This window comes from Gambusia affinis, linkage group LG03 (assembly GCF_019740435.1).
Source record: "Gambusia affinis linkage group LG03, SWU_Gaff_1.0, whole genome shotgun sequence".
NCBI classification, from domain to species: Eukaryota; Metazoa; Chordata; class Actinopteri; order Cyprinodontiformes; family Poeciliidae; genus Gambusia; species Gambusia affinis.
In genome coordinates this window covers 25,063,213-25,089,771 of record NC_057870.1, presented here as the reverse complement: position 1 = coordinate 25,089,771, position 26,559 = coordinate 25,063,213, and the positions used below count along the sequence as shown (strand labels likewise).

The 26,559-nt window shown below is 43.0% G+C and overlaps 1 protein-coding gene across 1 annotated transcript; it reads right to left on the bottom strand.

Moving 5' to 3' along the window:
• Nucleotides 1–716: 716 nt before the first annotated feature.
• On the bottom strand, nt 717–26,559 carry rasl10a (RAS-like, family 10, member A). Its single transcript, XM_044111767.1, has 3 exons — nt 26,022–26,559; nt 6,468–6,592; nt 717–4,059 (listed from the first exon to the last, which is right to left on the bottom strand). The coding sequence occupies exons 1-3, from the start codon at nt 26,235–26,237 to the stop codon at nt 3,789–3,791; spliced, it is 612 nt and encodes a 203-aa protein (XP_043967702.1). The 5' UTR covers nt 26,238–26,559; the 3' UTR covers nt 717–3,788.

Here is a 26,559-nt window from a genome sequence, read left to right as displayed (position 1 = left end):
TTAGTCCAAATCAAGTAACAAAATGAACATCTAGTCTGCCTGACTAATAAAGACAAATATGCATGGCAGGTTTTCATCAGATGCTCAGTTTCTTGCCTCCCATCGCTCTGGGTCCAGATAACATTGCTTTACCACAAGATGGCATTGTTGTCATAATTATCCTTAATTTGTCATGATTGTTGCAAATGATTGAGAAGTAATCCAAACAAGATTGCTGTTCTCAAATGCATGTATTTATTCATCATATGTCAAAAAAGAAAAACAAAATACTCAAAGTACCAACACCTTAAAAATAAAGACAAGGTTTCAGATTGAAAAAACTGAAACAAACAGTAGCCCTTTGTATTCTGAAACACACACACAAACTGATGGGAACTCATGCTACACACAGTTGCTTTCTCATTTCTCTGCTACATATTTCTCTCGGTTTTTTTTGTACTACTACAAAAAATGCAACCATCTGGCCCCACTGAAGGATTAGCACTACATTTGGAGGAAATCATGAGCTTGTGCTCTCACATGCCTTTGAAAAATGATAACATTCATACACTCAGCTGCTCACTGTGGAGCCAGGAAACCATGTAGTACAAAAAAATAAACACAAGATCACATTTTCACATCAGTGCAATTAAACCCTGACTTGTTGGATTTTACCAACAATAGCATGCAAGATGATCCCTCTGGAGCTTTTCTTATATACAAGTTGGTCAGATGTGTTCTCAAAGTACCTACCTTGATCTAGTCAAAAGAAATAAGAGTTGCTCACAACATCGCCACTTTGACGCTATTCCAATAGTGATGTTAAAGCTTTAGTAATGATCCATTTGCATCCTGGATGGTTCATGTAGGAGCCACTGAGCTGTGTTTATGCAATTTTATAGGATGCAACAGTGCATTGCACATGGATTACAGCGACTGCAAGAGGCATTTTCAATACAATATATTGATGTGTAGTCGGTTGAGGGCATCGCTGCAGGGGTTTATTGCTCCATTCTAATCCAAAGTATCAACATCTGTTTCCCTATCCTGCTGTGTTTGTCCCTTACCTGCCTGAAAGTCAGTTATCAAACCGCCTCCCTTTGCCTTGGCTTGCCCTCTCCTTCACACATAGATACCTGCATACACTTTAACACCTACCATCATGGGGATGCCAACGTCCACTGAGGTCCAGAATTTTAGTTCCCGCAAATCTGTCAGGGGCCACAATTAAAGTACATTAAGCATACACACATACACAATGCTAGCACAGGTTCTTATTTTATGCTCCTGCATGTCCCAATGTCCCTAGTTTGAATACACTTTGCAGAAACAAAGTCTGAGTGAGGGCAGATGGTAGTGTAAAGCCGCAGAGTTTATCATAATAAGGGACTGCAGTATTTTCAGCTGCAAGACAACCTTAAAACACCCTTGGTTGGGACGAACAACCTTTACCCTAATCAGTAACAGAGTCAGGGAAAGAATGTCTATTGCAGGCTAATTCATCAGACCTAAAATAAAATATCATCTAATCATATCTATGTACATTTTAAGAAAACCTTTCTATAAGATTTAATTTATTGCAGCAATTCAATTAAAGCCGTAGAATTTGTACGTTACATAGATTCACTGAATTTTGTATGATATATTTCAAGCATTTAGTTTGGTCAATTTGGATGATTATAGTTTACATCAAATAAAAATCTAAACTTCTGCTTCTCAAAAAAATGAACTAAACAGCAATAAAAATTTATTTTCTAATACAGAAATGTTTTGGTGTGGTCGTGATTGTTGTTCAACAAACAGTAACTGGAAAGTAAGCCATAAAGGTTGGCTGTTCGTAGAACGCTGCATCCAAGCATTTAATTGAAAGTTGAGTGTCATAAAAAAGCGTATCTGGGAACGGTGCACAAGCAAAATAAATATCTTTCAGCTGTTGAGAATTAGTAATTCTGTGTTTTTCTTTTGTCTCTTTTAACTAGCTCCAAAGCTAAAGTTAAAGGGAATGACGTGTTAGGAAACGCCTTCAAAGTTAAGGGAGGAGGATGTGACACACTAGGGAACGCCCTCTTTAGGGCGTAGCTTAGAGGCTAACAAAGGAAGTTACCAACTGTTACTTGTTGCCATTTTGTCCTGCTAACTCCTAAAGGTAGCATGAAAAATGGACCAGCTGTAGTTTGGTATTAATAAATAGAATTCATGAATTCAACTCACTGAGTCTTCTTCAGCCTCATACATCAAGAACTTAGCGTGGAGAATGGATAAATTCTCCACACAGTCTTGACAAGATTGTAAAGTGAAGGCCATTCTAGAGTTCGGGAAAGATTCACAAGATGTAGACTGCAGTTGAAGTTAATACTTCAAGAGTCTCCAGTCATATATGCAGGTACTCAGTACATGAACTAAGACTCTTGTATCACGTGTCCAAAAGAAGAAAAACATATAAGCCCACTCCTGACAGAAGCATCCTGTCTGGTATAAGTAGAAAGAGGACCAGACTGTTGCTCACTGATCCAAAGTCCTCTGTTTAGAGGAGGGTAGATTTTGAAATTCATTCAAAAATTTAGGTTCCAGATTCTGGAGGAAGAGTTGAGAGGCAAAGAATCCAAGTGGCTTGAAGTTCAGTGTGAAGTTCCCAGAGGGAGTTATTATTATGGGGTGCCATGTCATCTGCTGGGGTTGGTCCACTGTGTTTACTTAAATCCAAAGTCAATTCTGACATGCTTTATGGAGAAAATAAAATTTTTCCGCAGGATTTGGCATTGGTATCACTGCTGAAAGTACCAATACCTGCTTAAATAATCAAAATGTGACCGACCTAAACTCCAAAGAGAAACGTCTGAGTATTGTTGACAAAAAGATAAGAGACACAAGACCCAACAATGCAGACAAGCTAAAGGTTACTATTAAAGCAACATGGACTTCCTCAACACCTTAGCAAAACCACATGCTGGTAACCTTGATGCCGTGTGACATTTATACTGTAATTTATGCAAAAAGAACCCCAACTAAGCACTGAATGCCAGTACTATATAATATAGGGCATATTTTTCATTAGATTGACATATCTGCATTAAACATTTTTTTCAATCAGTCTTGTGTAATATTCAAACTTTCTTAAAAACTAAATTGTGCATTTCCATTCACAGGGATCCATAATCCTCCAATTTGAAGAAAATAGACGCTTGAAATATATCAGTCTTTGTGATAGATGAGTTTTCCGTCTTGAATTAAATCACCGAAACAAATAATCTTATTGATCGTATTCAGTGCACCGTTGTTTTTTCTTTATCTTTGTCATCTTCTATTGTGCATTATTGGCCTGCATCTCAAAGTAAATCCTAATGTGTCATATCTGTGCTTGCGCCTTTTCATCATCCTGAATATGACAAATCCAAAAGGAAGACTCAATAATATTGCTGCTCTCTGGTTTTGAGTCTTACAAACACAGCTTTCATGCTGTCCGGCCCAGTTACAGACCTGATGTATGAGTCGTGTTACATTCGGAGACCCGGCCTGAAATGTTTAGCCTTCAGGCTGATGTGTGAAAACATAACTCTGTTGGATCTCAAGTTGCTGTTGCTTCTATCGGCTTCCTCCTTTCTACACAGGATTAGACTAGGAAGTGGTTAGATGAGCATGTGTGAAATTTCAGAGTCCGTTACAGCGCAGAGTCAAATAAACCTCATGAAAAATCAGCTCAGTTAAGCAGGAGGCCACGGGGTATTTTTCCAGCCATTACGATAAAGAGTCCTTTTCTCCAGGGTCTGCTACACCACAGACATGAGAAGGGGTGGAGGAAGCTCTAGGGGTCACATGACTGTGCACCGATTCCTCTGTAGCGCCCCCTGCAGACGGGTGGAAGTATGGTTCTGGCGCATGCCCCGTGCCACGGCGATGCCCAGCAGCTCCTTGAAGAGCAGGACCACATGCCAGTTAAACTTGGCAGAGCACTCCACGTAGCCACACTTCCACGTCTTCTTCACCAGGACGGACACGGCCCTGCGGGGCATGAAGCGCTGCCTCTGCAGATCCCGCTTGTTACCCACCACTAGGATTGGCACCTCGCTGCTGCTGCCTTCCCTGAAGGAGAATGTGAAGTGGGGGAAAAAAAGGAGGGGTTGGTTTCAAAAGGCACAGCTATCAGCTGGGTGTTCGTCAAACCTGTTGTCGCTGTGTAGTGAGTGTGCATGTCCCCATCTTCTGAGGTGTGTGGGGGTGGACAGGAAGATTAGAGCACACACTGGCTCAAGGGGCCTCCCTCTGCAGTAGGCTGCTTACGGTATTACTGGATATGAAAACATATGGCAAGCAAAGACATACATTTGGGCCTTAAGATAGAGTTCCAGTCAGACGTTTGAATCGACTCATCTTCAGCATGGGCGTGGTTCCCAAAGATTTTCTGGGCCCCCCTATGATTTACAACAAAATCCTCCCCAAAAAAGAAAAACAAAAATCAACTTGGCACACACATCGTTCAACCAGACATAAACCTATATGCATATTTTGTTTTCAAACTCCACTGAAACTTATTTCAAACTTAAGGTTGCAACAAAACACACTATAAACCAGGGGTGGGCACGCCTGGTCCTTGAGGGCCGGTGTCCTGCAACTTTTAGATGTATTTCTACTTCAACACACCTGAGTCAAATAATGAAGTCATTAGCAGGACTCTGGAGAACCTGACTGCACTTAGGAGGTGATTCAGCTGTTGGATTCAGGTGTGTTGGACCAGGGAGATTTCTAAGAGTTGCAGGACACCGGCCCTCAAGGACCAGGAGTGTCCACCCCTGCATGAACCAGCTTTAAAGTGAAACACTTTTGTGTAAATGTTTTTTTTTCATTCATCCATACTGCTTCCCGTGTCCCCCCTGCAATGGCACTGATCTGAAGATTTAACCAAATCTCAAGATTTGGATCAATGTTTTGCACAAAAAACAAACAAGACAAATAAACCCCAAGTTAAGGTCATTCATGCTGAAGATTTTATAAATCTGAGTCCTGTAGTACAACCTAAAACCTCTGTTGTAGGCTCTGAGGTGAAAACATTATAACTACAATCTTATTGCTGGCTTAGGGATCCGTTGTGTCAGTCAAATAATAAAAATAGAGATTACTTAGAACAATGCAATGAAATTCTTTAGCATTGCTTTAGCTGGAGCTATGCATTTTATTCAAGTTAACAAACAGATTTGGAGCATTAGTGAGGTGAAATCCTCTGCAAGCTTTTAAATCAGATAATATGTCTTCTGCTAAAATAACTGCAAAGATTATGCAGAGGTAAAATCTTGCAAAAACTGATGAATTATTAATTTATCTTTTCTTCTATTAATGAATAAAGATCTTTTTGTCCCAAATTGAGTGTAAATCTCTGACAATGATTCGCATGTCAGTGCATATTTCCACACCTGCTTTCACAGACCAATAGCTTGATGGAGAATATTACATAAAAAGAGGCAGATGCACAGTTCAAACCCCGAGGCAATGCTCAGTAATCTCACGTAAACTAAAAATCATTTCACAAATCATTGATTTCTCAGAGGGAGAGAAACAATCTACGTGAAAGTGTTTGAATTCATGTCTTCTGATGAAAACCATGTGGGAAGGGACCTAGCGCCATCAGAAGCTTCAGTGAACTAAAAGAAGGCTTCATGCTAGAGGGCTGCAGAAATAAGAGAGGAAATTCTGTGTTACTCTGGTTTATAGCAGATTTTTGTAGAGCCAGATCATTTCAAGCCAACATTTTGTTCTTTTGGAGCTACAGAGAGAGAAACCCTCTATACCTCCATTATTCATGAACTCCACACCGGGTTAGTCCCCACCTGGCGCTTGGTGAGTCTCTTTCATTCTGACATGGGATCTGCGTCCTGTGAAAACACGCCTCTCCTGCTTGGGATTCCTCTTGCATACACCCTGCACGTTGCCTATAATGGGTTTCTGTCTCCAACCATAAAAACTGAGGGGAGGATGGACTTTGTGGTGGCAGCTTGGTCATGTACTACACAGCAAACAAATGAAGTCCCTCTCTATATGGAAATATATTCAAGTGTGCCAGTGTTGTGAATAACAAAGCAGGTATTCTTCTGATCCTTGATGTTCAGCCCTTTAGCCTCATGTATGTTGACACAAAGCCGTTCAGGAGACTTTGGATCTGTATTTTATCACCCTTGTTTTCACCCATTGTTCCCTTCATGTCAAATAAAAGCAGAAATATCCCCCACATAATCTTCAAACTGCTGGTGCTGCCTTAGACAACCCTCGTGGAGAAGCGATGCATCAAATGTTAAAACAAAGTCGCTCAGATTTCAAGGAGGATGGTGCTAAATTAAAAGATACCACCATAGAAAGAGTAAACATTTATCTATTGCAACTGTAACACTAAAAAGCTTTGTTGCTGGTGCTTAATTGAGAGATGAGGCAGCTTTATTTAAGACATGAGCAATGAAGTGAAAAGGTTGTAGATCATTATGAGGGGAAATGTGTGAATGTACCTGTTCTCCACTATCTGCTGTCTGATCATTTTCACGTATTCAAAGCTCTCCACACAACAGATGTCATACACCAGGATGTAAGCGTTGGCGTTGCGGACGCCTCTGCAGCGCAGATCCAGCCATTCCTGAATGACAGAGAAAAACACAAAAATGTGCCCAAAATTGACTTATTTAAGAAAAAACTGCTTAAATTTTAAAGTTTTATATATTAGAATAAAAAAAATAATTATGCACATATTTTGTCAGCTAGTTGATGCTGGTTTTTTTGTTTTAGATTTGTCTTTGTCATGAATTGGTTGTGTTGGTGGTGGTGAGGATAGAGGTGGTGGACCCAGGTTGTTGTGAGAAATGATTTTAATGATAAGCAGGAGGGTGAACAGAAATCCAGGTAGCACAGGTGAATGATGAGGCTAAGAACTCAAACACACTGGGAAGGTACACGACTAATAACACAACAAGCAACCGACTAGGACCCGACAGGGAAACACAGATACAGGTGGGATTAAATACACAGGGAAGATAATCAGGGGAAACCAGGGACAGCTGTGGACAATCAAAGGGAAACCGGGACAAGGAACTAAATTAACACACAGAAAACCAAATCCTCACAGTTGAGCCAGTGGTAGGCTCACTTCTAGTAATTTGCTAATGCGCTAATAACAGAGCTAATTTTAGTTCTAGCCTTTTTGCTAGCTTTGAAAGCCTGTAGCACACCTACCTTCCCCTAAATTAATTTCTGGATGAATTCTGAAGCGCTAATTGACTCGGTTGTGTCGACTGATGTTCAATATCTATGTTGACGTTTTGGTTATCGACTTAAGTCATTTTAACTTGGAAGTTTATATTCCTGCTCTTATTTTGAAGTCTACTTACATAATGGTTCCTTGTCCTCTCCTCACAATAAACTTTATTGAGCAAAAGGGATTTACACAACAAACAAACAGCCTCTGCACTGTAACACATCGCCACTGCATGATGCTGCCACCACTATGTCTCACCACAGATATGGAGTGTTTATGACAATGTGCTTTGTTAGTTTTCAACCAGACATTAATTTCCCTCCTACTTCACACTACTTTAAGTAACTTCAGGTAGATTGCTGATTGATGTGGTTTGAAGATCTGAGCATTCTTTGGGATTAGTCTGAAAAATGTCGAAATGGCTCAGAAAGTTCCTTTGTTTGCATTGTAAAAGTCGTGCATTATTGTTGTTGCAGCACCTCTCAGAAAATGCGGTTCACATGCTTACACACCAGAGTGATTACAGTGGGCAGCTAACTGAACAGCATGTGCTGTGTGTTCTTATATTCTAAAAGCTCTTTGGCTCTTTATCACATTTTGCATGCCTCTGATGCAGCGAAAGTGACCAGTGAATGAATTCCTGAAGCTGACACGACTCCCTGAGCTTCACCTTCTTCATGTAAAGTCATTTGGTGATCGCCGAGAAGAAAACGCCGCTCGGTCTCCTAGCTACACACATTCAAGGATGATGACCGATGTTAGACAAAACTAATCACTCTGAGTCAGTCAAAGGAAGAACAAAGCAAGGATTTTACTGTTTTCACTGCCTTATCAGAATTTGTTACCCATGGTACATTCAGCTTTGCAAAGAATAATGTCTTGTTTGATAATGGTTAGTTTCAAAGAGCAATTAAAAGCACATTACAATAAAAACATTGTGATCCTCCTCATTTCTGTTCGTGGTGCGTTTCCTCAAACTCTCATAAGTGTTGTGTTAAATCACGCCAACAGCCTCAACTGGCAGGCAATGAATTCATAAATATTTGATCTGATAAAAGAGGGAGCCAGAAACTTGAAGGAGAGGGGAAAGGGATCTTCTGGAGGAAAAAAACTGATGCTGAAAATAAAAAAATAAAAACAAGAAAAAGCCTGAGAGAATGCTGAAAAGATGAAAAAAGTAGAAGGATCAAGGGATGAACAAGACAGAGAGTCACCACCAGCTCTGCTTTAATAGCGGCTTGGCTTTCTGAGACTGCCATGGGCTCAGATGAAACTCATCTATGTTTAATTCAGCTTACCATGCTGTGGATACAGTGGGAACCGTACAGGAAACAATCATTTCAGCCACTCTAATACAATTACTGGAAAGGAGCTTTAGGATTTCATCAGTCAGCATGGTGGTGCCGTGGTTAGCAGCACTGTTGGCAGTAATCTGATTGGGGGGTTCAAATCTCAGCCTGTTCCCTCTGTGAAAGCTCAGGTCTGTCCAGTTTCCTTCCACCGACCAATGACATGCATGTTAGGTTAACTGGCCTCTAGAAATGCATTTAGAAATGACGTTATGAATGCGTGGTTGTTTGCCCTGGAGTGTCTCTGTGTTGCCCTGGGATTTACAGCCGGCTCGTGCAGAATGCTCCCCATCTCCTCCCCAGTGACCGCTGGAAACAGGCACCAGCTGTTCTGTGAACCTGCTGCAAGCATGAAGCAAGCGCAGGAAATGGGCGAATGGATTTCATCAAGTACGTGTTTCAATTTTCTGTTTTCAACACCAATTTCATAATATTTTATGTATATGTATATTATGTATATTCTATGTAAGGTTCAATCTTGTTATTTACTTTGCAGCTCAACAAAATTGTTCAGAAAAACAGGAAAACGTTTGCTTCTGAGCCTTTCCCATGCAGTAAATGTACTAATGGAAAAATGTGTTCCTTCAAAGACTGATGATTTTATTATAATTTTATTACTGGTCTGCATTTTTATGCTCTCAAAAAATTCAATCTTCTTAACTGCACATTGCTGTTAAATTAAACTGAAGAATTAATGCAGAAGAAATGGAAGCACTGGAAGTGTTGGGAATGTTGGTCAGTCTCACATCTTTGGCAGATCTGAATCTAGGTTTTCCAGCAAATCAAAGGGAAAAATTCCTCCCAATAGCCGACCTGTGAGAGACAGTGAAGCAAAACTGACTCAGCATGTCATAACAACAAAGTTGTTTTAAACAACAAAGTCTTAGCAAGTGGTGCTATTTTTACTCAGAACAGTTTGATGTGAAGAGACACAGCAGGGAAGCTTTGATCAACTTATACTTTCACGTCTTTCTACATGTTTTGAAAGGTAACTGATTGGTAAGAAAAAGTGTCTTCCACTTGCTTTGCGGCAATACTTTGCATGCTTTTCTAATCCTTTCAACAAACAGAGAGGCAACTTTTTGTTTTTGGGATGGCTGCTGGGAAAAGTATTGCTTGTGAGAGAGAGAGGATCTTGTCCTGGTTTGGACTTTTGGATTTTTCATTGACAAACATTTCAATAATAGTTTCCAATAACACTAGCAAATAGGATTTCATAAATAACTACATTTAAACAAATTATTATTTAAAACACCTTACTGCAATGATTTTTTTTTTTTTTTATTGCAGTAAAACCATCTGAAAATGTATCGACATCCGATTTTTAAGTAAGTGGTATTTTTCAGGGGAAAAAATACTCCAAGATTTTATTTTTTTCTAATCTCAGTTGTTAAAATTGTTGGCACCACTGCCAACAATTTTTGTAGCTGTAACAATTCACTATGTTGGATCACTCAGAGGGGGGGGAGAGATTTCTCCTCTGTGAGAAATCTCTCCCCGCACATACAATCTCTTCAGCTTATTGTAAACGTTTTCTACAGGATCTAAGTCCAGGGGCCGAGATGAGCAAAGAAGAAATGTTTTGCTCCTCCTGTTAAAAGACAAAATACTGACCAATTTAGATGATAAGTTTTGTAGAGGAGGCATACAGATTATTTAAAATCTCCAGGCATTTTCAATGAGTTACCAGCATCACAAATCATCCACTGTATCTAACAGTGGGCATGAAACGCTTTTTTTCTCATAAGCAGCATTCATTTAGTTTAATACTGCTCCAACCTTGAGCGTTTATTACTGAAAGTTTTCTCTAAGTTTCTCCATTCGGCAAACTAGACGTTTATTTTTTTCTAACATGTAAGTAGAATCTAATGACTTGGTGATGCAGCTTTTTGCTGCAGTTCTCTTACACTGAGAGTTGGAGGAATCCTTTTACATTTACATTGGGATTTGTTTCTAATGCCGCAATGAGACACATTTTTAACAGGTGTGGCAATAAATCTGGAAGCAATATATAAAAGTGTAAATCTTTGAAAGAGAACGGCAAGAGGAGAGATTATAATCCATTCATAATCACAGTCTGCTGAAACCCTTGATTTTGGAAGCAGCTCAGATTAAATGAGTTTAGTAGTTGCTGATTGATACACTTTAATTCATCTCAGATTATTCAACCATCTTATGTTGTATAATGCTGGCTTTCAATAGCATATATCAAAATATCAAAATCCAGACTGTCTGACATACTATAAATGATAAGCTGATAAGACCAACGTGTGGCACTAAAACACAAATTGATTTGATTTTGATTGATGCTGCTCTCTGTACTTTTGCTCCTTTCCACCAGATCTTTAATTCAAAAAGGAGAAATTTAATCACATTCAAAAATGTCTTTTTCATGCCAGCATGCTGCTCCTCCCACGTATGCAGCTGATAATTTATGACAGCGTAAGATAAGGGGAAAAGGCGATGATCAGCGTGGTGATGTTACTGATAATGTCAGCATGCTGATGAGAATGAATTTGCCTTCATTGGGCCTGGAAGAAGTTATTTATGGGTCCGTGTCAACAGGAAGAAACAGTCTCACATGAGTGGGATGGTAATGATTCTGATGAGACGTGGAGGAGAGATGTACGGAAGAACTGCAGGCAAAACGAGGAAGGGGACGGTGAGAAAACAGGTGTAAATATGACAATTTTTCTTTCCAAGACATCTAGCACCATTAAGAAGTGACTCAGGGTAGAGGCAGACATTACTGCTGCCATCTGCCCTACCTGCTGACTTTAGGACCCCAAAAGAGCATGAATTCACACAGACTAGGTTAACAAATCGATCAGTTCCATAGTCTTTGCTCTCCTGCCCGTTTGAGTATTTCAGCAGAAATACAACATTGTTCTTGCCTTGTTTTCCTAAATAAAATATGTGTTTGTGTTCTTTTAACTTGTTTTTATTATTAATTACGCAGTAGTGGAGGACCGGGATGCAAGCAAGTAAGTGATTTATTCAAGAAAGGAGAACAAACTTACAGAAGGAGGAAACACAAAAGACGTTGAAATCAATTCAAGAACACAAGAGGAAACAATAGATATTGGACAACAAGAGGATCTGACAAGGAAAGTCTAAAAACGGGGGGATGAATTGCTCAGTAGGTGATTACTGGACATTAGGCATGTCCAGTTAACTGTATGTACTGAAACTGTATGTGGAATATGATTATGGGGAGTTGATGAAATACCGACTAGTAAACACAAAGTGACACATAGGGATTTAGGAGAAATACGTGTTGATGGGAAACCTAACGGGAAAAAACACCAGGAATACAGTAATGAAACACAAATGAAAATAAGTGCACCCTGGACACGTCTCCAGGGCAAAACAGACACACACAAAGCAAACAACCATGCAAACGCACACACACACACACACACACACGCACACACACACACACACACACGCACACCTGAAACAAGAGACCAAGACTTAGAGACCAAGTTAATATTCACAATTTTTGGAATGTGAAGCCAGAGCACCCAGAGAGAATCCATGCAGGCGCAAGGAGAACATGCAGACTTCATGCAGAAAAGCCACAGGCCAAGAGTCAAACCCAGAACTTTCTTGTTGCAAAGCAAAAGTTCTAACAACTCTCCTACTGTGTGGCCCACACCAAGTCCAGCTATTATTGTTATGTTCCTGCAAAGAGTGTTGTTTCTCTCCACAGGGTCAACATGCTCAGCATCTGTCAGTGACTGTCTTTTAATGTGTCGCTGTAAAACACACCTGGAGATCCCAAACGCCTTTGCCACCTGCTGAGAGAGCACTGCTGGAGCTGAAGGGACTGTCTCTCTATCCAAACCACACACTGCTGTACCTTTACTGTTCTTCTGGCCAAAGTGATGGATATCCAGGTTGTTTCAGTTTATTTTTTATTCGTCCAAAAAAAAATTCCCCTTAATTTATGTTTTATAAATCTGAACAGGACCATAAAAAAACTATTTACTTGACGATTTAGCAAATAGATGATAACTTTTAGGTAAATCAGCCTCAATTACTTAATATCAGAAGTGATTTTTCCCTCTATAATCTTTTGCAAACTGGTAGATGTTGATTATTTCAATAAGTTAGAATCCAAATAGACTGTAATTATTTTCTCTTTTTTGAGTGCTTCGTTTAATGCTTTGGAAAGGTCAAAAACTCTTCTTCAGTTGAGTTCATTTCATTGACATGTCATGAGGCCAGTTTAGCTTTTGTTAACATATGAAACTGATTGAGTTGTGGCTGTTAATTCCTTTAAGTAGCAGCTAAATAATTTGAGACAGATGCTCTTCTGGCTAACCTAAGGGATTGTTTGGTTAAATTTTGGAAACCAGTAAGAACAGCTGAAGTGGGAAGAAGAGCAACAAGTTGTAACAGAAAGGTTAAAATTAGGAGGAGTAAAAATAACCAGTTGTTCAATCAATATAATACTTTATTGCCTCATTAGTCACCTGTAAAATAAGTTGTGTTAAATGTGAGAATAACCACAAACTGGAGCAGCAGTGCATGGGGGACACGATGTCGCTGAACAAAAATGTATTTCCGCTTTTGGCCTCATGCAACCTCACGTCGGCTCTGAGGTTGCAAATATCGGAGTCCCAGTGTAACTTTATTAGAATCCAAAGCTATTCCAATCCCCATTTTGTTGTGTTTCTCAGGTAAACAATGCATATTTCCTGTCCTTAGCAAAGCATTTCATCACAGTTCAATGCTAACTGAGGCAGCTGAAGATATGAGATGCACACGGCGGCCGCTTTCAGTTGCAGCCTCGCATCTCCTGGCCTAAAAATAGCAGCTTGTGTTCTCATCTCGTATCTCTTTGTCATCCAAATCCTGGTTTTAAATGTGGAGGCGGAGCTTACACGTAGAGCAACACTACGTCTGCAGAGCCAAGCAAGAAACAGAGCAAATAAACAAAAACCAATGCTGGAGCATGTATACAGCTGATGAGCATAAATCAAAACATCAGGATGTGTGTGTGTGTTTGTTTGTTTGTGTGTGTGCGTGTATGCGTGTGTGTGTGTGTGCCGATGTGCGTACGAGAGAGCGTTGAGCATGCTTGTGGGATGAGAGAGTGCGGAGTGTGACAGCAAAGTGTGGCTCCACATCCTTCAATCGGCCTTCTTACCAGTGCGGAAAAAGAGCATCTCATCCTTCGCTCCTCAAGACCCAAACAGAACGTGTCTCCCTGACAACAGCGGGCCCTGGTCAGTTTCCAGCATGCAAAGACAAAAGCTGTTGCATCTCTGAGTGTCAGGACCGGCGAAGAAGAAGAGCGGCCGTTAATGGTAAGCGTATTTGTGACGGATAATGCTGGCGCACCAGGTGTATCGTGGTGGGGAAAGGCTGATGAGCAATTAGAGACGTGTCATGCAAAGGCCACAGCGCCTGACTAGCACATAAAATCTATTACAGGCCCCGCAGGTGAAATTTCAATTAATCAATGATGACCTATAGCTGGAGAATCATCAAAGACGGCAGGATATATCAGTCCTCAGTGTCTTTGCCTCTTTGGAGACAGAGTAAAATATTTTTTTCGGAGTACTATGATGTGTTACAGAAGGCTGAAGTGATCTTGGATCTGTTTTGAAACCTTGACTCTCTGCTTTAGTACTTCCCTCTTGTTCCGGCTGAAACTGCTGGAATAGAAGAGTTTGAAAGGATTGGTTTGCACATGAAGCTGCTGTCAGGATTGTAAACCTGGGATCAGTCTGGCTTTGTCCAAAGCTTATGTAATCCACTTATCATCTTCAGTCTCATTCATTTACATGTCTTTCTCTTTTAGCACATGGATGATACAGAAGGATGGAAAAAATATACATAAACATGTTTTAGTTTAGTTTCCCTGAAGGTTTTATGAAAATCTATTACAAACTCTAGAACTAAGAGTAATTACAAGTGAATGATCCAGGTCTACTCTTTTTGTTTAACACTCTGCAAAGGGAGTAAATATGATTTTCATTATAACTTATTGATGCTTATTTAATGCTTTAAAAAGAGAAAATAACCTGGGCTTCTGCTATATGAGAAACACAAAGATAAAGTAGTTTGGACAAGTATCCACAACCACCAACTGCAAAGGATTTTATGGGATTTCATGTGATAGAAGGGAAACCATGTGACACATAATTATGAAATGGAAGAAAAAGTTTTACGAGTAAAATAATTTAAATGAGTCAGTATTTTAAGTTCATCTCCTTCCACTGTGATAACATTTCATAACATTTCATAGAACAACATGTGGCTCTTTGGACTTTCCTAAATGACTCTTGGAAACTTTGAAAAATAATACAGATGTCATGTTTGGCTCAACTTTCCTAACCCACATGCAGAACACGACAGGAGAATAGATGTTCCGTTAAAGGTTTATTTACAAAGAAATCAGAGAAATGTATCGCGGGCGGGGAAGCGTCTCCCAGGGAACGGCTCGCAGTCTGAATGACACATTGTGGCGAGGTGGATTACGAGCTGGGGGAAGGGTTCCGGGCCGTAGGATCGGGTAGGTCTTCGAGTGGGTCCTTTGAGGGTCCAGAGGGAGAAGGTTGCGGCGGAGGGCGGACAGGTAAGAACAAGCGGGACAAGTTCTCGGAAGGGAACTCCACGTTTCCAGAGCGGCACCTGAAAGTGACAAGCAACAGGTGATTTACTCGAGAGGAAAACTCAGGTAAACACAGAGAGGCTCTTGTTCAGTGGCTCGGGCTACCATTGCAGGTTAACACTCAGGCGTTGAATGAGTGTCGGTCAGCTCCTCTTCAACATCCGAGCAGATGAGTGATCAGCAACCGGTGTGTCGGGAGATTCGACACACCCCTCCGGGACGGCAGCCTCTGGCACCCTCTAGTGGTAGGAACAAATAGGAACCCAACCCACAACTAAAACTGAACCAAAAACCCCAGTACCTAACAGTACCCCCCCCCTTAATGGTCGCCACCTGGCGGCCTAGAAGAGCTGGATTGAAGCGAACGACGGTAGTCCCTTATAAGGGATGGATCCAAAATGAAGGAGCCGGGGACCCAGGAACGATCTTCCGGGCCGTAGCCCTCCCAATCAACGAGGTATCGCCAGCCGCGACCTCGTCGACGGGAGTCCACGATCCGGCGGACGGAGTAGGCCGGATGGCCATCAACTTCTCGGGGAGGAGGAGGGGGCTCGGAAGGAGGGCAGAGCGAGCTGGTCTGGACGGGTTTGATTCGAGAAACATGGAACGTGGGGTGAATGCGCAGGGAGGGAGGGAGGCGCAGGCGGACTGCAGTAGGGTTAATAACAGACTGAATTTCGAAAGGACCTATGAACTTGGGAGACAGTTTCTTGGACATAGATTTTAGCGGTATATCTTGTGTCGACAACCATACCTTCTGGCCCGGGGTGTAATCAGGAGCGGGGATCCTCCTGCGGTCAGCCAGCCTCTTGTTTTGGCCAGCTGTGCGGTTGAGTGCGTGAACCGTCTCCCTCCAGATCTTGTGACAACGGCGGATGTGGTGTTGCACCGATGTAACGGCAATGTCGACCTCTTCAGTCGCAAACAGCGGTGGCTGATACCCTATAGAGGCTTCGAAGGGGGACCGACCTGTGGCTGCAGAAACATGACAATTATGAGCATACTCCACCCATGGGAGAAAAATGCTCCAGTCAGCAGGGTTGGTGGATGTGAGGCAACGGAGAGAGGATTCCAGTTCTTGATTCATACGCTCAGTCTGGCCATTGGTCTGTGGGTGGAACCCAGATGTCAGCGCTACTCTTGCGTCAAGCGCTGAACAGAAACCTTTCCATACCTGTGACGTAAACTGGGGTCCTCGGTCAGACAAAATCTCCACTGGAATGCCATGCAAACGAAAAACATGTTTAACCAGTAATTGAGCTGTCTGAAAAGCAGATGGTAGTTTACGGAGGGAAATTAAATGACAGGCCTTAGAGAAACGGTCTATTATGGTAAGGATTGTTGTCATACCTTTAGAAGAGGGAAGGCCAGTGACAAAATCAATGTAATAATGCGACCATGGGCGCTTGGGGACGGGTAAAGGTTGGAGGAGGCCCGAGGGAGGTCGGTGGGAGGATTTATTCCTAGAACAAACAGGGCAGGCAGAAACGAATTCTTTAACATCCTTATGTATAGATGACCACCAAAACTTCCGGTTAATAAGAGCGATGGTACGGCTGATGCCCGGGTGTGCAGAAAACTTAGAGGAATGGATCCAGTGTAGAAAACGGGACCTGACTGTAGATGGAACATAAATTTTATTTGGGGAACAGGACTCGGGAGTGGGCTCGGTTCGCTGGGCTTGTCTTATAAGATCTTCGATCTCCCAAGAAACTGACGCTACCACACAGCTAGGAGGCAGAATCATGGTAGAAACTCTGTCGGAGTCATCTGGAGAGTGAATACGTGAGAGGGCATCAGGTTTGATATTACGAGAACCAGGACGGAAGGAAATGGTGAGATTGAACCGGGAGAAAAACAGGGACCAGCGTGACTGCCGAGGATTAAGTCGCTTAGCAGATTGGAGGTAAGCCAGGTTCTTATGATCCGTCCAAACCAGCACGGGATGTTCAGCGCCCTCCAACCAGTGCCGCCACTCCTCTAAGGCCAGCTTGATGGCCAACAGTTCTCTATCGCCCACGTCATAGTTTCGCTCCGAGGGAGAAAGCCTACGGGAAAAAAAGGCACAGGGGTGAGTTTTGCCGTCAGTGTTCGAAACCTGTGATAGGACTGCTCCTACCCCCGTGTCAGAGGCATCAACCTCAACAATAAACTGCTTCTGCGGGTCGGGTTGAACAAGGACCGGTGCAGACGCAAACAGGGATTTAAGTCTCTTGAATGCAGCGCTGCTTGGGTCCAACAGAAACTGGACTTGGTGAAGTTAGTGATGTTAGGGGTAAGGCAGTCTGACTGTAATTTCGAATGAAACGACGATAGAAGTTAGCAAATCCTAGGAACCGTTGGAGCTGTTTACGTGAGTCCGGGGTGGGCCAATCCAACACGGCTTTGATCTTCTCCTCTGTGGGTCTTATCTGCCCGCCCTCTAGAATATAACCAAGAAAGGAGATTGAAGCTTTGTGAAACTCACATTTCTCTGCCTTCACAAACAGTCTGTTTTCCAGGAGCCGCTGGAGGGCAGAGGCGGACATGGCGACGGTGTTCCAAGAGGTTCTTAGAAAAGATGAGAATATCATCAAGGTACACAAAAACAAAAACATTAAGGAAGTCTCTCAGGACGTCGTTGACAAGTGCTTGGAAAAAAGCAGGGGCATTAGACAAACCAAAAGGCATGACCAAATACTCAAAGTGACCTAACGGAGTCTTGAAGGCCGTCTTCCACTCGTCACCTTGACGAATGCGAAGAAGATGATGCAGCGTTTCTTAAGTCTAGTTTGGAAAAAATGGTGGAGCCGTGGACCGGTTCAAATGCAGATGATAATAGGGGCAGAGGATATTTATTCTTAACAGTTATTTGATTTAAACCCCTATAATCAATACAGGGACGGAGAGAGCCATCTTTCTTTCCCACAAAGAAGAATCCCGCCCCTAGAGGAGAGGAGGATGTGCGGATGATACCTGCAGCCAACGACTCCTTAATATACTTCTCCATAGTCTCCCGCTCAGGTCGGGAGATGTTATAGAGACGGCTGGATGGAAGGGGTGCTCCGGGTAGGAGATCGATGGCGCAGTCATATGGACGGGGAGGAAGTGAAAGGGCCTTGGTTTTACTGAAAACTGGTGCCAGGTCATGGTACTCTGAGGGAATTGTAGACAGATCTAGTGAGGCTGCTGGTTCAGATTGCCTCGTGGGAGGACCTGGGGGAAACGCAGAGCGGAGGCAGGAAGCATGACAGGAAGTGGACCATGACTCAAGACGTTTGTCAGCCCAGTTAATATGTGGGTTATGACGTTGCAACCAGTTAAAACCGAGGATCACAGATGAGTTAGCGGTGGGGAAGACAAAAAAAGAAATCAACTCGCTGTGGTTACCGGAAATAATGAGACGCAGCGGCTTAGTCTGGTGAGTGATTCGGGGGAGCGACTGTCCGTCAATAGCTGTAACTCGGAGCGGAACAGGCAACTGAACGGTCTCTAGCGACAGCTGGTGGACTAATGCTGTGTCCATAAGATCTCGTTCGCACCCCGAATCAATGAAAACAGACAGCGGGAAATCATGGCTGCCGATGGCGAGGTTTGCCGGCAGTAACAGGCGAGGAGTTTCTTTGTTAAGAGGGAGGTCCGCCAGCCTCCTCATTCTTACTGGCGGACCTGACGGTTTAAACGCTCCGGGCAGGTGGCAATAAAATGGCCCGGGGCCCCGCAATAAAGACATAGCCGGGAAACCATGCGTTTCTGCCTCTCCTCCGGAGAGAGGCGAGTGCGGCCAATCTGCATGGGCTCGGGATCGCCAGCCCTTGGTGGTGGGGATTCAGGCAGAGTAATCGAGGGGCCAGCAAACATCTTAACCGCAGAGACTCTTCGGTTTCTTTCTTTGACTCGGGAACGGATCCTGGTATCCAGTCGGATAGATAGAGCTATTAACTGCTCTAAAGTTTGCGGTTCATCAAGGATGGCCAATTCATCCTTTATCGGTTCGTTTAAGGCGTGAAAAAACGCACTTTTAAGAGCTGCGGCATCCCAGCCGGAAGCGGCTGCTCTAATTCTAAAGTCTATGGCAAAATCCGAAACGGTTCGTTGCCCTTGCTTCAAATTCCATAGCTCCCGTGAGTTAAAGGCTGTGTCCTGGTCCTGACCGAAAACTTGTTTAAACTCTTTTAAAAACTCATCAAAAGAGCAACCATAATTAGTGGGTGTGGGAAAACGGGCCTCAGCCCAGCATAGGGCGCGGTCAGACAGTAAGGACAGGATGTAAGCTATCTTCGAGCTATCATGTGAAAAACTTTGGGGCGAATGATTAAATATTATGGAGCACTGTAATATAAATCCCTTACATTTGTTGTGATCTCCAGAAAACCTTTCAGGAGTCGGCGGGCGGATCTCAGAAAACGTGGTTCTGGCCGGTGGAACTGGATCCGGAGTAGCGACTGGTTCTGGTGCCGGGGGTTGCGGAAGAGAATTCCGTAGAAATGTGGTTAATTCATCCAAGCGGCGATTGGTTTCAGCTTGGCGAGCACTCAGCTCCTGCAGGGCGGACTCGTGGGACTGAATTAGAGAGTGTTGTTCAGATAAAGTCTTCCTTATCGCGTCCGCTGGGCTAGGATTTTGGCCTGAGTGTTCTGTCATGTTTGGCTCAACTTTCCTAACCCACATGCAGAACACGACAGGAGAATAGATGTTCCGTTAAAGGTTTATTTACAAAGAAATCAGAGAAATGTATCGCGGGCGGGGAAGCGTCTCCCAGGGAACGGCTCGCAGTCTGAATGACACATTGTGGCGAGGTGGATTACGAGCTGGGGGAAGGGTTCCGGGCCGTAGGATCGGGTAGGTCTTCGAGTGGGTCCTTTGAGGGTCCAGAGGGAGAAGGCTGCGGCGGAGGGCGGACAGGTAAGAACAAGCGGGACAAGTTCTCGGAAGGGAACTCCACGTTTCCAGAGCGGCACCTGAAAGTGACAAGCAACAGGTGATTTACTCGAGAGGAAAACTCAGGTAAACACAGAGAGGCTCTTGTTCAGTGGCTCGGGCTACCATTGCAGGTTAACACTCAGGCGTTGAATGAGTGTCGGTCAGCTCCTCTTCAACATCCGAGCAGATGAGTGATCAGCAACCGGTGTGTCGGGAGATTCGACACACCCCTCCGGGACGGCAGCCTCTGGCACCCTCTAGTGGTAGGAACAAATAGGAACCCAACCCACAACTAAAACTGAACCAAAAACCCCAGTACCTAACAACAGAACCAACTACATGCAGGTTTCAGCGGTTTTCAATATTTTGATGGCATGATAACATTGCATTGCTACAACAGAGGGACACTAAATGTAATGCTTAAATCAGATTTATTTTTCTTGCTGTTGGGTTGGAAAATACAGTATGTTCTTTTTTCCAATAATTTTCCACTCATCAACATTTCATAGAGCACACTGCATCAAAAGTGGACACATAAGGGACTGAGGTTATGGATGGCTCTTTGGAGTGTAAAGTGACCCTTGACCTAAGCAATCAGACTGGGTCCAGACTCTGAAGAAGCAGCAGAGATTTACAGCTCAGAGGGGAGAAACAGTCCCCAGGACAACTATTAGTCCTGAACTACACAAAACTTTCCTTCATGACAGAGTGGAAAAACAAAAGGTCAGAGGTAAATGTTGTTTTCTGGTGTTAGAAGGACAGACAAGCTGGTCAGAGTTAATGGGAAAATGGACAGAATGAAATCAGGACAATCCTGGAAGAAAACCTACCAGAGGGTGAAAATTATTCAAGACTGAGACTTGAAAACTAATGTTCACAGATGCTCTTCATCTAATCTGGATCCACATCCATCTCCCCACTTCATCCATTCTAACGCAGCCCTGGACAAAAAACACCTCTGTTCACTAGACACATCTGTTCACACTGTAACTTGATGTGCTGCGCTCTCCTTGACGTCTCCATCACCTTATCCAGCTCAACTGCTCTCTGGACCAGGCAAGATGACGCCTGGTCCTGGTGTTACAGGTCATCTACAGCACTGACCACACTGATGTAATCAGTTTCAAATGGTCTGACGTGACACTTGGCCTCTCACCTCCCTTAAATGTGCCAGGAGTTGAGTGGCGCTCATCATTCTGTGCTGCACTGTACACAAGGAAGCAGTCGTCAGTGTGGGACGTGGCCAAAGGACGTCCACTTCAGAGACTCTCCCAGTATCTCTTTCTTACAACCGGCTGACGACACTCTGTGGCACTCTAAGCTCAGTTGTTACTTCCGTCTGAGACGATGTCAAAACGTGAACAGCTTGATCAGGAGGTCTGCTTAAGTACCAGCTCTGATTGAACCAGGAAATGTATCAGTTGATTCATGGACCAAACACCTGTTGTCAGTTTTACTGTTCATTGCAAATGAGAGCAGCAAGTTGTGTGAAAAGTACTGAAAATTTGAATAGTTGGACATTAAGTTACAATAGTACATTTTAGGGTCTTCCTAACGTTTTCCTCAAAAGCTGAATCTCCCTGTCTTTTTGTGCGTTGTGTGTTTATGCATGAAGTGGAGCAAATTCTGGAAAGATGCTGATGGATTAATGCTCTGCATGGAGTTCTGACCCACCTGCAACAAAAACACAACACAGACAAACCAGGATGAAAACAAACTTTTTCTGGTACAATATAGTCACACTGCTCTGTCTGTGGGAAGCATGGCAGCTTGCAAAAGAAAGCAGAAACTATTGATATCAAAATTTGCTGAGCTGTTTCACATGCAGAGAGTTACGAAACAAAAGACAAAGATTATTGTAAAAAAAAAAAAAAAAAAGAAAAGAAAAAAAAACTTTTGCGTCCTTTCAGCTTTTAGATAACTTGTGAATCTCTTCACAGATGGGTGCATATTCCAACTTCTTCCACAAAAGTCCAAACGACACAACGTGTTACATAAAATGCTCTAATTTCTGCACAGTTCACACAGTGAGCATTTAGAGAGATAACTGAGAAACTGTCCAGAGAGGAGAGGGAGAGGGAGCATCATCAGTGGGTGGAAGTCATGGAGATATAGCACAAGGAAAGAAAAAAAAACAATAAGAGACAGAACAAGACAAGACCCATCATGCTGAATGCTCTATCAAGCTTAAATCCGTCTGTCACCACATCCTATGGCCGCACTGTGACAGCTGTCCTCTTGAAGCTATCAGCAGCAAACAGGCATTCTGCGAAGCAAACAGACTATTAAGCCATCTCAGTAAAATAACAGAAATCCGGGACTATAGCAAGCATGAAAGTCTGGTGGAAACTGGGTCACAAGTAGCCTTTTAAATACAATCTGAGATGATGAAAAACTGCCAGGCTGCATCAGCATGGAGGCGTACTGACTCAACGCATCCTTCGGCTTATTCATCACAAATTTCAGAGGACAGATTACTCCTCGCTCGGTCACTGTTACTCTGATGGTGTCCATTAAGCTCTTTGGAAAATGCCTAATTGACTGCAGCCACTCAGACCTCCAACGGTGGTCTATTCCCTGCAGTATTGTAACTGGGAACGGTGCTTTAATTCAATTTGCTACATGCTGCGAGTAAATTTCAATCACTGTTCTTTGTTGCTGCTCAGTATACCCACAGCCCCTGATTCGGGTTACGTGTCTCCACTGATGGGGTCAATGCAGACAGACACAGTGACTCAGACATGCTGCCCAGTCAGTGCTCTGCCTGTGGCCAGAGGACATCAACAAAGTGAGGACAAGCAGGACACAACAGGAGCAGAGGGCAGACTTTTCCAGGTCCGTTCCTCTGCAAATAAGGCCCCACCGATCTGTCTGACAAAAATGTGACAGTAGCCCTCAGTTGAGGTTCTCAAAAGCGACCCGGTAACACTGATGCACCAGAAGCTTGTTGATGCGACTCAACCTTTAGAGAGTTCAACCTCAAGAGACTCATCTCGTCTTATTCCTGCTTTTTGTTCACATTCACCTTTGCGTTCTTCCGAGTGACAACATTTATAAGAACGAAACATTATAAAATCTCCCTGTTGATGGCACACAGGGGACATCTGACCTCTTATTACCTTTTGATGAAACATTAGGTGTGGAAGAAAAGCTGTAATTGTGACAGGTGGATTGCTCAGGGCCCTTCTGCCTGCCCACACGCCGCCTGCTGCCCGTTCGTTGGATAACCACAGCTTTTCTTGCAGGAACTATAATGAAGCTGAGAGAAAAGAGGACATTTTCTGCCGCAGTAATTGTCAGGTTGGTGTGCTGACCTGGGTGAATTTCTCTGATGAAAGTCATTGCAGACAAGAGTCGAACAGACCCTGCAAACGACGCAGACGGGATGTGATTTTTGGTGCAAGGTTAAAACACACTTGACTGGCTATTAGAGAGAGTTAATGACATGTCCACATCCATGTGTAAAGTTAGGCAAGGTCACCTCTACAGTAGCTGGAAGTGTGGTGCCAATTTGTGTTCAACCTCTAAGACATTTAAAAAAAAAAATCCACATCAATCCAATGAAATTCTAACCTAAATCTACTCACATGTAATTTAATCTCACTCTAAATCCAGCTGTTCTGTGAAGGCCTCAGAGGTTTGTTGGAGGACAAACAGCATCATGGAGGAACACATCAGACCGCTCAGACGTAAAGCAGTGGAGATGTTTAAAGCAGTATCAGGTTACACAACAATATTCCAGGCTTTCAATATCTGTCAGTGCACTAACAATCCTCATGTGAAAACAGAAAGAGTGTTGCACAACTGCAAGATACAGCCACCCACCTACACTGATAAGTAGAGCATAATTCAGAGACACAGCCAAGAAGCTCATGGTCCTTCTGGAGGATCTGCAGAGAACAGAGTTTGTTGAGAGCACAAGGATCAATAGCGCTCTCCAGATATTTGGCCTTAAAGGTGGAGTGACAATGCTGGAAAAAAAGCTCAAAGAAGTTTCATTTACAGTTTTCCACAAGTCATGTAGAGGACATAGCAGAGAGGTTCTAGCCAGATGAGACTTAAATCAAATTCTTTGACCTCACCGTCCCCACGCTGAGACATGGAGGTGGCAGCGTCATAGTGGAATCTGTGGTGATGCTTCTCTTCTGTAAAGACAGGCTATGCCAGAGTTGACGGGAACAAGGATGAAGCTAAACTTCTGAAATCACTAAAGGAATCTGTTTGATTCTTGAAACGCCGAGTTTTAGGCCTTGGTTCACTTTCTACCAGGACAACGACCTTAAACGTACAGCCACAGCTACAGTAAAACTGATTATTAACGAGTTATCCTGAGGCACCGTGATCCAGTCAAAGTCAAACTATAAGATACTGAATCAGGTGGGTTGAATACAAATGCACAACACACTTTTCAGATTTTTATTTGTAAACCATTTTGGAAAACATAGCCTCATTTGTTTTTATCTTGATGTTTATGCGCCTTTTTTCTTTTTGGTCTTTTAAGCAACATCCAAATGAAACAAAGTAAATTTGTGGTTGGAAACCGACAGTGAAAATTTTCAGGAGGTAATAAACTTTTGCCAAGCACTGGATGTATGGAGAATAACAAAGAAATGTTTAATGGTTATTTGAAGTCTGATTTTGACACATAAAGTGGGTTTCTCTTTAAGCCGTCTAAATTCCTCCAAATTCCCTCTTTGTGTTTCCACACCAGAGGAACGGCAGCACAAAGACGGGATTTAAGACTTGGAGGGTTGGTGCTCAAGATTTTTTTTAAAGCCCAGTAAAACTAATTCAAGTTATTGAAACTTCACAATCTATGTCCTGAAATTCTTATGTTGTTTTTTATTTTTTATTTTTTCATCAAAGGACAAGTACCAAAACATCACTGGAAATAGTTGCGACAGGCAGTATTTTAAATACACTCATTTGAGTGATTGGCAACAGAAAGGAGAAACTTTAAAGGACATTCAGTTGCTTTTAAAATGTCTAAGTAAAGAAAAACACAGAAAGACACCGAGAGGCTTCTCTCGACGTATCCCTTCATTCAAACGTGTCTTCTACTAAACAGAGGTAGCAGATGACCCCTGGCCGTGGATAAAAGGCCAGTCTGCTCTCTTTTCACAGAGAGTTTAAATAGATGCAGCAGCAACATCATATCAGCAGCTCATCTGAATGCACCTGACTCTGAGTGCCACCGTATTGTAGTCAGAAATCGACCAAAGACAATCTTGTGATTGATTAAAAAAAATGTATAATTTCCTCATGAGGGGGTGTTGTTTACAAAGTGATGCTCCAAGGCTTTAAGTCAGTCTCCATAGCAACTAGTAAAGGCATCTGATAGTGAAAAGGGGATAAATAAGGTTCTTATTTTGTCATCTGGCTGCAGCTGCCAGGAGATGCTGATTAGTTAATCAAGATTTGAGTTAGAAAAAGAGAATTGGTGTGTGGGTGTGTATGGGTGGGGGTGTGTGTTTGTGTGGGTGGGTGTGTGTGTGCGTGGGTGTGTAGGTGTGTGTGTAGGTGGGTGGGTGTGTGCATGCGTGGGTGTGTGTGTCGCCTTGTTTTTAATACAGTTTAAGGACCATTTTCCTAACAAATTCTACCTTGTAGAGACCAGCTGCTCCTTATGGGGCCCAAAGCCGGTACCCCAAAGGAAGTACTGTTGTTTTTGTGTTAGTGTTAGGGTTTGGGTTTAGGACTAAGGTGCGAATTGAGCTTAGATTAGGATTAGGGGTGAGGAACACACTGGACATGGTAAAGGTCAGGCAGTCTAAATGAATGAAAAATGAATGAGAATCAATGTGAAGTCCTTGTGGAAAGAAGAAAGACGTGCTGTGTATGAATGTGTGTATTTAATCATGGATTGTATTATCTATTTCGCGAGGTAAAACTAGAATCATTTAAGGGTTAAACATCTGCTTAAAGTGAGCCACATTACCTGACTGGCACTTGCTGGGAAGGAGGAGATTGGCGGGACGTCCAAAACCTTTAACTCATACATGTTCCCGTTCAGAATGACCGAAGGTCTGTATACATATCTGCTCCTGGTCGGCGTGTACGCCTCCGAGAAATCGTTATAGATGAACTGGCGGATTATAGAAGTTTTGCCCACTCCGGGAGCACCGATCACTGCGATACTCAGTGTCTCCACCATTCCTGGAGCCCGGATTCAGCACCATGGACAGCGACAGCGGCAGATGTGTACCGTCCAGTAAACACAGCTGGATCCTCCGCTACTGCTGCTGCTGCTGCTGCTGCTGCTGCTGCAGCCTCTAAATCACCTTAGGTAGCCTCGGCAGCGAGCGACAAAACCGACAAATCATCCAAAGCGAGGAAACTTCATCTCCCAGGTGGGAGCGACAAGAGATTGCCACAAGCACAGGCTCAAGCATGATCGCGCAATCGGAGGGAAAGGGGTCTTCGTCGCCTCTGACAGAGAAACTCTTGTTGTTGTTTTTTATTTTTTCAGGGGGCAT